Source organism: Myotis lucifugus, unplaced genomic scaffold, assembly GCF_000147115.1.
Source record: "Myotis lucifugus unplaced genomic scaffold, Myoluc2.0 scaffold_8, whole genome shotgun sequence".
Lineage (NCBI taxonomy): Eukaryota > Metazoa > Chordata > Mammalia > Chiroptera > Vespertilionidae > Myotis > Myotis lucifugus.
Window position 1 is genome coordinate 12,814,727 of NW_005871056.1, and position 11,666 is coordinate 12,826,392.

The 11,666-nt window shown below is 57.2% G+C and overlaps 1 protein-coding gene across 1 annotated transcript in view; it reads left to right on the plus strand.

Annotated features, from left to right (window-relative positions):
• The window catches only part of PLXND1 (plexin D1), a gene marked incomplete at its 5' end in the record, with an annotated part of 53,391 nt that extends 43,923 nt beyond the window's left edge, over window positions 1-9,468 (plus strand). The window contains 11 exon segments of the mRNA XM_006083934.2: window positions 809-955; window positions 1,145-1,301; window positions 1,829-1,932; window positions 2,012-2,075; window positions 2,817-2,851; window positions 3,098-3,202; window positions 3,675-3,838; window positions 4,943-5,090; window positions 6,445-6,585; window positions 6,720-6,794; window positions 7,019-9,468. Coding sequence (XP_006083996.1) covers window positions 809-955; window positions 1,145-1,301; window positions 1,829-1,932; window positions 2,012-2,075; window positions 2,817-2,851; window positions 3,098-3,202; window positions 3,675-3,838; window positions 4,943-5,090; window positions 6,445-6,585; window positions 6,720-6,794; window positions 7,019-7,135 — 1,257 coding nt within the window.
• Window positions 9,469-11,666: the final 2,198 nt, after the last annotated feature.

Genomic DNA, 11,666 nt, shown 5'->3' on the forward strand with positions numbered 1-11,666 from the left:
CTCACCAAGATAATTCACCATCTAATAAGTCTCTTTCTTAATTTCGGGCAAAAAATAGCCGGTGCAAGGGAACTAAAAAAAATGGGAGATGGCAGGCAATTTCTTTTTTTTAAGATTCTGGCCAACATTATTTATCAAATTTTGTCTCTAAACCGCTTTGAATTCCACTTAAAGTTGGTGACCTGTGTACAACCTGAAAAACACTCCTAAAACACCCAAAAATCCCGGTCAGGGTGGTGCAAAAACTCACTGTCCCTTTCCCTCTGGGATTTTATACAAAGGAACCCACGGGGGGGGGGGGGGGGCGGGGGGGAGTGAGGGCAGGAGAGTCCAGTGAAGCCCAGGACTCTCCACGCTCACCGCGCTGTGATTTAGGTGGGGACCACGTCTGTGTTCTGCTTCCACCCGAACTCACCTTGGGAGGCTTAGCAGAAAGTCCCAGGGAGTCAGCCAATCCAGCGTCCAAGTCCAGCTCCGCCTCTTCCTGCTGGGGGATCCTGGGCTGGTTACTCGCTCTCTCCGCCTCAGCAGTGAGGAGGAGATCTGGAAGGATTGTTGGGATGATGAAATGAATGAGCCTGCCCGCAGCCGCGGGTGTTGGACCTTAGAGTCCATGGAGACTTCAGGGGCTGGGGGATTGGCGCCAGGATCCAAAAGGATATCAAACAGGCAGCCATGGAGGTGTTGGTGGAAGTGGGTAGTGAAGGTGCCCCGGAGGCCTGGGAGCTGGAATATGGAGGGAGGGCAGGGAGGCAGTGGGGGCCAGGCAGGCTGGGCCTCAGCCCCTGACGGCCCCTGTCCACCCCAGGAGACGGTCGGGGAGCCGTTCTTCCTGCTCCTGTGCGCCATCAAGCAGCAGATCAACAAGGGCTCCATTGATGCCATCACGGGCAAGGCCCGCTACACGCTCAATGAGGAGTGGCTGCTACGGGAGAACATTGAGGCCAAGCCCCGGGTGAGCCGGTGTGCGGTGGGGCAAGGGCAGCTGGGAAGCAAGCGGGGACCATCTCCTGAACTGGCTGGGAGGGGCCCCCACATGCCTGGGGGCTACGATCTTGCCCGGCCTCTGGGAGGCTGTCGCCTGCCTGGGCCCAGGGCAGTGACGGTGAGAACCGGCTGACCTTTCCTTCCTCCTCTCGTGCAGAACCTGAACGTGTCCTTCCAGGGCTGCGGCATGGACTCGCTGAGCGTGCGAGCCATGGACACCGACACGCTGACGCAGGTGAAGGAGAAGATCCTGGAGGCCTTCTGCAAGAACGTGCCCTACTCCCAGTGGCCTCGCGCCGAGGACGTCGACCTCGGTGGGCAGGGGTGGGGCGGCACCGCTTGGCGTTGGGCTGTTGTGGTGGGAGCCAGCCCCTGCCTTCGTCATACTCTCCTCTCACTCAGCAAAGGGGCACAGACTTCGGCACTGGGGACATGGAGATGGTCAGATGAAGTGTAACCCTACTGGGGATCGAGCCCACCACCCCGGGCATGGGCCCTTGACCGGGAATCCAACTGGCAAATGCCTGATGCACAGGATGGCGCCCACTGGAGCCACACCAGCCAGGGCTGGCGGTCCCTTTTCTTATTTCATCAGCAGTAATAACAGTAACCACCCTGAGGATGCGGACATTTCCAGAGCTCCTGCTCTGTGCTCCTACCGGGGATCGAGCACGGCCCCGGCCTCCCCGCACCCTGGTCCCCAGTTTTCTCCCCACACTCTGTTTACAGAGGGGGGAAAGGAGGCTCAGGTTTCACAGAGAGCAAGCAGCCTCTCCCCCTGTGGCCAGGCTGGTGCTGGCCCTGCCCCCTGACCCCCTGACCCCCTGCTCCCTGCCTCCAGAGTGGTTCGCCTCGAGCACTCAGAGCTACATCCTCCGGGACCTGGACGACACCTCAGTGGTGGAGGACGGCCGCAAGAAGCTCAACACCCTGGCCCACTACAAGGTGGGCTCCCAGCCCCACCCAGCCCCCCTCGCAGCCTCCCTAACCTGACCTCTGACCTCAGCCTCTCCCCTCCTGTCAGATCCCCGAAGGGGCCTCGCTGGCCATGAGCCTCACAGACAAGAAGGACAACACGCTGGGCCGAGGTAGCGCCGCTGGGCATGGGAGGGTGGCTCGGGCCCCTTCCGAGCGGTCCCAGTGGGGACGCCGAGGCTTCACGAGGCTGGGCCGGGCTGTGGCCTCCTGGGTCGGGGCCGGGGCCAAGCCAGGCCCCTCTGACCCAGGACTGCTTGGCAGGGCCTGTGACCAGGCCTCTCAGGCCGACTTCCTGCGGGCAGCCAGGGAGAGGCCTCAGGAGGGCGGGCCGTGGTTCCGACGGGTCTGGGCAGCTGCCAGGCCAGAGGGTGGCTGGCATGCCCCTCGAGGCTTTGGGTTGTGTTTCTGCCTCAAGTCCCACCGTCCACACCCTCAGACGCCCCAGGCCTCGTGCTTCTGGGCCTCAGGGTTCCCTCTGAGGTCGGGAGCAGGATCCTGGTTCTCTCCCAGCAGCTTGTGAGGTCGGGTGGGGGAGTGAGAGGGCAGCCTCCCTCCTGCCTGGGGCCTCTCCTCTCTCCCTGTGACCCCGTCTGTTCCTCTCCATCTCCCTCCGTTTCTCCTCTCACCTGCATGTGTCCTTCTCTTAAAGCCTCCACCTTTCTCTCTGTCTCTTTCTCTGTGTGTCTTTCTGGATCTCTCTCATCTCTTTCTTCACATTTTCCTCCTTGACTCACGCTGTCTCATGTGTCTCTTTGGAACTCACCCTTTGTCTTGGTTTCCTCTCTATTTCTATTCTCTCTCCCTCCCCCTGCCCTCTCTTGTTTATTTATTGTGTGTTTTTCCTCTCGCAGTGAAAGACTTGGACACGGAGAAGTATTTCCATTTGGTGAGTGCCCGGCCTCTGGCCCTGGGGCTCCCGCCCCTCACTGGGTGTGGACTTGGCTTCCTGCCACTGTGGTCCTCTGGGGAGAATGCTCCCAGGCTCTGGGAAAGGCTGGGGGTGGGGAGCGGAGATGGGATCCAGCATCAGCAGGGAACCAAGTGCCTCTGGGAGAAGGATGGGACCTCCCCCCCAACTGGACGGTGGAGGAGGTGCCTGGCACCAGCACCGACCACCGCTCCGACCTCCCAGGTGCTGCCCACAGACGAGCTGGCAGAGCCCAAGAAGTCCCACCGGCAGAGCCACCGCAAGAAGGTGCTACCAGAGATCTACCTGACCCGCCTGCTGTCTACCAAGGTAGGCCCGGCCTCATCTCCTTGCCTCGGAAATCAGCTGTGTCCACATGCCTGGGTGGGGCGAGAGCTCTTCCTCTGTGGGCTCCCAGGGTGAGAGGCTCAGGGCTTAGGGTCCTGCCTTTGCTCAGAGCCGTGAAAAGTGTCTGACAGACAACTTCTAAATGAGCCAGTGTAACAGAGGGCAGAGGGGTCAATGATGTCCCCAAGGTCACACGGCGTAGGTGGCAGTCCGCACCCCACATACCACACCCTGGCTCCACTGATTTCCCACGCTATGCCCCAGACTTTTCAGCACCCAAACCCATTTCACAGGTGAGAAAACTGAGACCCGGAGAGGTTAGGTGACCGGCTTGATGCCACATGGCTTCCACATTCACCAGTTCCAGTACCGCAGTCTCCCCCGAGCCATCGGGGTCCCACTTACCCTCCACATGTGGTCCTGGGCTGATGGCAGCCACGTTGCTCCCCTGCAGGGCACACTACAGAAGTTTCTGGATGACCTGTTCAAGGCCATTCTGAGCATTCGTGAGGACAAGCCCCCTCTGGCCGTCAAGTACTTCTTCGACTTCTTGGAGGAGCAGGCTGAGAAGAGGGGAATCTCAGATCCTGACACCCTGCACATCTGGAAAACCAACAGGTGGGTGGTGGGTATGTGGGGCGGGCTGTGCAGCTCCATGTGTCCCTGGGGGCAGCAGTAGTGCGGGGTTCAGAGCCCGGTCTCTCAGTCCACCTGCTTGGGTTCAGTCCCTACTCTGCCGCGTCCCAGCTGTGTGATCTCGGGTAAATGACTTAACCGCTCTGTGCTTTAAGTTTCCCCCAGCTGTAAAACAAGGGCAATAAAAGTAATCCACCTTAATTATAAGAATAAACAAGAAGCCAGCATTATGTAAGTGTTGCCCTTACCATCATCCTCCCTCCATTCTTCAAGGGCAGGCACTGTCAGCTCCACTTCACAGAAGAGAACAGTGAGGCTCACAGATATGACTGCCCAAGATCACGCAGCCCTTGGATGGCTCAAAGCAGCATAATCTTGACTCCCATACCCAGTTTGTAGCCTTCTTTTGAGGCATGTCTTAGCTTTTTGGGGTCACAGATCCCAACAAGAAGTTGTTAAAAAACTCAGCTGACCCTCAGAAAAAGTGCCACAGGCCCAGAAGTTTCTGTGCAGTTGCAGGGGCTTCTCAGAGCTCTGGGGGTGCACAAGCCCTGGCTGCTGAGTCACTGGGAGGCGCTGCGGTGGGAGTGGGGTTTTACCAACCCTCTGGCTCCTGAGGCCAAGGCCTAGGATCCAGGCTCCACCCCCCTTCAGCCCTTGCCTGCTGCTAATGGGGACTTCCTGCTGCCGTGAGAGGCTAAGGGAGGAGCCATGGGCTGCCAGGCGGGGTGGGGGTGCGTCTAATGAGAACCAGGACCTGGCTTGAGGCTCCTGCTGGAGACTCTGTGGGGGAGGGGGAGGGCAGTGAGGGTGGACTCAGGCCCCTCCACCCCAGCCAGGCCTGCAGCTCCTGACTCAGCCTCCTGCCCTGCTCCATGCAGGAAACCCGGCTCTTAGCTGCTCGTAGCCCTGTCAGCAGGAATGGTCATCAACCCCATTTGTGGGTGAGCAAACCCAGGTCTCTAGAGGTTCCATCTTGCGAGTAGGCTACACCAGCCTTGAGGGGTAAAGCCAGCCTGTCCTCTGGGCCTGGCTGCCCTCCCCTTGGGGTGGGCTCACATTGCCTCTGTTACCCCCATCCCACAGCCTTCCTCTCCGGTTCTGGGTGAACATCCTGAAAAACCCGCAGTTTGTCTTCGACATCGACAAGACGGACCATATCGACGCCTGCCTGTCGGTCATCGCACAGGCCTTCATTGACGCCTGCTCCATCTCTGACCTTCAGCTGGGCAAGGTCAGCTGCTGCCGGGGCAGCCTGGGTGCTGGTGATGGGATGGAGGTTTCTCTGGGAGGGGAACTACAGGAGCTCAGGTCTGGGGGATGCGGGGATGAACAGGGACATTCGGACCGGAGGAGACGCCCGGACACGGCAACTACAGTCAGAAACTGCATCACTAAAGACCAGTGGCACCTGCCGCAGGTGGGCCCAGCATCAGCTCCCGACATTCAGGCCATAGAGCCAGGCCCGGGAAGCCAGAGCGAATGTAGGCAACCTGCTTGGTCAAGCACAGCGTCACCTGAGAATCAGCCAGGCTACAGGCAGCAGTCCCGATGGCCATGAGCCCTCTGAGTGGGCACGGGGGAAGGGTGGGCAGAGGCCACAGATGACCCAGACCTCTGAGATACAGGCAGGAGGAGCCCCCTGAGGATACAGGCAGGAGGAGCCCCCTGAGGCATCTCTGCGGGGAGAAGAGAGAGAATGGTGTTCCTGGCAGAGGGAACAGCATGGGCAAGCAGGGAGGAGATGGTGTAAGCCAGCGGTTCTCAACCTGTGGGTCGAGACCCCTTTGGGGGTCGAACGACCCTTTCACAGGGGTCGCCTAAGACCATCGGAAAACACATATATAATTACATATTGTTTTTGTGATTAATCACTATGCTTTAATTATGTTCAATTTGTAACAATGAAAAAATACATCCTGCATATCAGATATTTACATGACGGTTCATAACAGTAGCAAAATTACAGTTATGAAGTAGCCACGAAAATAATTTTATGGTTGGGGGTCACCACAGCATGAGGAAATGTATTAAAGGGTCACGGCATCAGGAAGGTTGAGAACCACTGGTAAGCAGACCTCGCCGGGCAGGATGGAGGGTTCATGGCCCTGCATTCTGCCCGTGACTTTCAGAGATAGGCCACGAGAGAGAGTAAACGCATCCCTTCTCCGCACTATCTCGGAAGGCAGGATGCCCGTGACAAAGAACTGGGAGTGTACTTGGCACATTTCACTGTCGGGCGTTGAACATGTGGTGGGGAATATTCTACTGAGCCAGCAATCAGGCTTCCAGAAATCTTAGCCACCAAGACCTATAACCCGAGGCAAGGATGTAAACAAAACAGCCGCTGTGCGACCGAGAGCTGGCGCAAAGCCCATGTCCTTTCCCCCTAAAAGAAGTAGATCCCCTTTCAGGTCATCACCCTGACAGCCCCACCGAAGGCAGGGCAGGGGTTCGGTGTAAAAGGACAGCAGAGGGAGGGGCTGAGGAGCCCCTGGTCTGAAGCTGGCGGAGTGGGGAGCATGGCTCATCCAGAAAAAGACAAATCCTTTCCTTCTCTTATTCATTCCCTCGCGCTCTCTACCCAGGATTCACCCACCAACAAGCTCCTCTATGCCAAGGAGATCCCCGAGTACCGCAAAATCGTGCAGCGCTACTACAAGCAGATCCACGACATGACACCGCTCAGCGAGCAGGAGATGAACGCGCACCTGGCCGAGGAGTCGCGGGTGCGGCGGGGCTGTGGGGGGTCTGGAACTTGGCCGTCCAGTGAGGGGTTTGCGTACAAGCAGCAGGGCAGGGCTGGGCCCAGGTTTGACAGGTTAACCACCCTTCCCAACTCCCGCCTGCTCTTTGCTTGTAGAAGTACCAGAACGAGTTCAACACCAACGTGGCCATGGCCGAGATTTATAAATACGCCAAGAGGTATCGCCCGCAGGTGGGTACCCCTGGTGTGAGGCACTGACCCTCGCAGCCGTGGCGCCCCCTCCCCATCTCACCCACAGAGAGGTCCCCACTCTGGCATTGACATCCCAGGACACTTGGGCTTTCGGGCGGGTCAGCAGCTGTGGAAATCCAGGCAGGGTGTGCTCCCCAAAGACCTGCCCGGGGACCCACTGGGGCCCAGGCCTGGAGCCCCACGGCGCCTCTGCTTCCCCTCAGATCATGACAGCCCTGGAGGCAAACCCCACGGCCCGGCGGACCCAGCTGCAGCACAAGTTTGAGCAGGTGGTGGCTCTGATGGAGGACAACATCTACGAGTGCTACAGCGAGGCCTGAGCACCCGCCGGAGACCGTGTGGGAAGGAACCAGGCACCCGGCCCTCGACCTCACTTGGTCCCCAGTGCCTCTGACTCCGGCTGGGCCATGACTGAGCAGAGTCACTGGAGAGGGGGAATGAGGAGCCCCCCGCCCTGGCCCCTGGGGCACCTCTGTCCCCTCCTACTTGCCCCCAGGCCCAGCCTCTGGGATGGGGACTTGGATGACACAGCCCGTCTCTGGTAAGGTTCCCACCACCCAACAGCACAGCCTGGACGGTGCCCCGCACGCTCTGTCACAGCCAGCTGCTAAGAGCCCCGCCCGACTCGGTCCAGCACACAAACAGACAAACCGGAGAGACCGCCTGGCCCAGAGGCCGCAGCCAGAAACACTACCTCAGCCTTTCTGACGGAGGGGAGGCCGCCTCGAACCAGCCCGTGATTGGTTTCCGATTTAACCACCAAAACGTTGTCCAGTCTCCCCTCACCCAGAGAGGACCCTGGCCACACAGTTGCAAGCAGTGTCAGATTTTCGTTGCTTAAGTGGTTACCGGTGGCGTGGGCAGCGCCCACCGCCCGTGGGGAGGCTCCTGGGGCTTTCCCTGAGCCAGGAGGGCGGGAGACAAGGGGACCGGTGCTGGGCGATCGGGCCTGGGGCAGAGGGGCTAAGTTGCACCAAGGATGTAGCTGGGCTACTTGATCTTGCTGGGAGTATTTCTAAAGATAGCACCACTTTGTTTTTTTAAAAAAGCTTTTCTATATTAAACTTATATGCACCAACTGTGAACAGCTGCCGCTTGTGCAGAGGACCTGGGAGGGCACCGAGGGGCTCCCAACGCAACACTGGAAATGGCTGTTCCAGAGGATGGGCAGCTCTGGCACAGACACCCCCTCCCCCCGCCCCCCGCCCCCCTGAGAAAAATCACGCCTCTGTTCCAGTCGCAAGTGGCCCTCTGGCTGACCGGAGCCCTGCAGCAGACACAGCCAGCCCAGGGCCTGGCCCGCGAGGGTGACCAGGACGCTCTAAATGGAACCTTCTTTATAATAAAAGCCTGATGGGAAGACCCGCTGTGGGCTCCAGCCTTTATCCTGAGATGGCCCAGGAGGGAAAGCAGTGCCTGCGGCGAGAGGCAGGGGCCCTGGCTCAGACCGGCCTCGGCCTTCGGAGGAGGCTGACGGCGACGGGGCAGTGTGGCTGCCTGCTTGCCCGGGGCCTGGCCCAGACGGTCCCTAGGCTCTGAGGGCACCACGGGACCTGCAGGAAGATGTCACGGCTGCTGTGCGCCACCCGCCCCTGGTGGGCCCTGCTCCTAACTCACCTTTAGTTAACAGGTCCCCGAGGAATGGAACAGGGTCCTCGTGTTACAGGCGTAGAAACAGCACAGAGGAGGGATTCCCCCAGCTCGCAGCCAGGGAGCGGCGGGGCGGGGGCACAAGCCAGGGCCCTCGTTCCTCAGTGCCAGGCTCGGCCAGACCAGCCTCCACAGCGGCCTCCGAATGTGAGGGGTGGTCCACACTGGAAAAAGCCAACAGTTACTCACCCCGAGTTTTTCATCGCTCTTAAAAAAATGTATCACTGACCCCATTTTTCAGATGAGGAAACAGTTCCCCCCAGGCCAGGAGGGCAGGCTGTTCCTCACCGTGGCCCAGGAGGACGCTGAACCTGCCTGGAGGCCAGCAAATACCCAGAAACCCCCAGCCCACCCCGCTGACCTCCCGGAGAGGCCACTAGAAAGCAAAGCCACCTCCCACTTAGAAGCAACTCAGGTTATTTTTTTCCCTTTACAGAAAAAAAAAAAAATAAGCACACACATTTATCAAAGGTAAGAAGTAGGGCAGAAAAATTCATACCATTTAAACAAAAATCCTACAAATGCCAGTTTTTAAATTAATGAGAACAGAAAAGTGAAAAGAGAAAAGTAAACAATTTTTAGCTTTAAAAATAGCCTTTTCCTGTGGTAGCTTCTGGGTGGAGAGATTAGTTATCTTTTCAAATTTTCTATTCTGAGCACTGATTCCTGCTTATTAAGCAGCAGATTGCTAATTTAAGTTATTGACACATTTGATAGAAAAAAAAATTCTTTGGGTGTGATGCTAGAATTAAATACACTTCCTGCAGAAACATCAGGAAGGAAAAAAAAAAAAGAAAAGAAAAGAAAAGCTACCCCCACCCACCCACGGTTAATATCTCAGAGAATGCCAAATCACGTACTTGCCTGGGTTGGGGGCAGAGGAGTAAAAATCGGGACCAGGGTATACGCACCATTTTGAAACCTGTATTTTCCCCCATGCAACAATATGTCAGTAACATCTTTCTATGTCATTAAATATTCCACAGCCTGTTTTAATGCCTAATTAACATGCAATTCCTTCTTGACATTTAGAAATGTATTTGCAAATGGAGGAAATCTCTAGATTCCAGGGTCATTTCTCAGCGCAGACGGTGGCCAACGTCTGTGAATCCCCCACCCATAGTCCTGGTCTGGGGCCCCTGAAGACTTGCCTTGCAGGTAGGTACAGCCATCCCTTTGCTCCGAGGGTCCCAGGAGGTGGGCTTTGGCGCAGTGTCGTCATGCGGAGCAGACCTGCCCGAGTTTCCTGGGTGCCAAATGATGTCCGGCCTCTGCCAGGTCAGGGTACTGCCCTCGCAGCTCATGGAGGCGAGATGCCCAGTGGTGCCCTCCTAACTAAGACCCTGCCTGGGTACCTCTCACAGCCCCTGGCCCAGCCATGAAAAGAGCAGAGACAAAAACATACACCACCTTGTGAAGTGCTAGCCTAATCCCCTGCCGTCAGCTCACGGTGCCCCTTGGGATCCTACTGGCAGACACGCCAAGGAAGCTGTTGGCACATCTAGCCAACACCTTGTGTGAGATTTGGGGAGGAGAGGACGGGGTAGAGAGAGCAGGGCAAGCCCCTGCTGGGCTGCCTCAGTTTCCCTTTGTGTACCATCTGCTCCCTTCTTAAGTCCCGTCCAGTTTACCCCTGACTCCCTCCAAATTCATCTTTTCTTCTCTGCCCCCAGCCTGGCTTAGCTGTCACCCCACATTGGACCATGTCTCAGCAGCCTCCTGACCAAGCTGAGTCCTCACACCAGGGGTTGGCTGCCATGCAGTCACCTAGCTCAAACTGTGATTCAAATTGGATTCATCCTTGACCCCATTCTACACCCAATCCCTCAGCAAATCCCATCCATCCTGCTTCAACACCTCCCCATATTCCACCACTCCTGACCCCTCCCTCCATAGCCACCTTTCACCATTGAGAAGGACCACTGCAGGGGCCTCACTGGCTTCCTGCTGCTGCCCATGTCCCTCTGAAGTCACTCTGCCGCTCACTGTCCTCTAGTGGATCCTTATCACAATGAAAACAAAACCCAAAGTTCTTACCCTGGCTGACAGGGCCCTTGGGGATGGAGCCCTGCAGCCCTTGCTATGGTCATCTACTGCCAAGTCACAAACCACCCCAATACTCCATGGCTTAAACCGCAGCAATCGTTTATGTTGCTCATGCATGTGTGATCGGGGCAGGGCTTAGCTGGGAGCCTTGTCCCTGTTCTATGTAGTGTCAGTTGGAGCAGCTCAACCAGGGCTAGAAGGTTGAAATCCAAAACAGCATACACCTACAGCTGGTCAGGGAGCTCAGCAGGGGCTAAAAATTGGGGTGCCTTGGTTCCTCTCCATCAGCTGCTCGGGCTTCCCCACAGCATGGTGGCTGAGTTTTAAGAGCAAGTATCAATTTGAGGAGGTCCAAGATAGCGGCAACATAGGAGAATGCTAAATTTGCCCCTTCCCTGAAAACGCTAATATATATATGTATATAGAGAGCAATTACAACTGCGAGACAACCGTGGGCTGAAGAAACTGCTTCTGAACAACAAACAGAGAGAATAGAGAAGGCCAGGAAGCTTTGGGAACTCTCAGGGGGCAGGAGCTGCTGGTGCCATTTCCATAGACAGGGTGGTGGGAGCTCTACTCTGGCTGCCTGTGCTGCATCCTACCTGCAGGATCTACAATGCCCGGAGCCTTTGTGTCTGCACAAAGGGAGCGAGCAGGAACAACAGGTGTCACCACACACCTCTGTCTCTTTCCAGGAGCTGCTTCAGCCAGTGCCCCAGGCACTGCCAGCACCTGCCTGGCTCCAGCCAGCTTCTTAAACTAACTGACACATAAAACCCACACAGAGGTGGCTTCTAAGCAAGACCACTAGAAGGCTGGGGAGTCGTAGGAGCTCTCTGGGGGCTGCGGGGTTTCCCTGGGGTTGGAGGTGCCAGTGAACTCCCTTGTTTACATCCCATTCCACCTCGGGCTGGCCGGGGCTCTAGCCAGGTGCTCTGGCCTACCTGCAAGGTCACTGCAGCATGTTCCCAGACACATTTCCCAAGACAATTATGGTGCCAAAGAAAGCAAACAGGATCAGTAGAGCATTACTACACACATCTGGCCTCCCCAACTAAAGCTGCCCCAGCTCAGGAGGCCAGTGCCCCAGATGACTGTGACCTGCTCAGCTCCTTCCAGCCTGCCCAAATCACCTGGCACAGACCACCTACACCG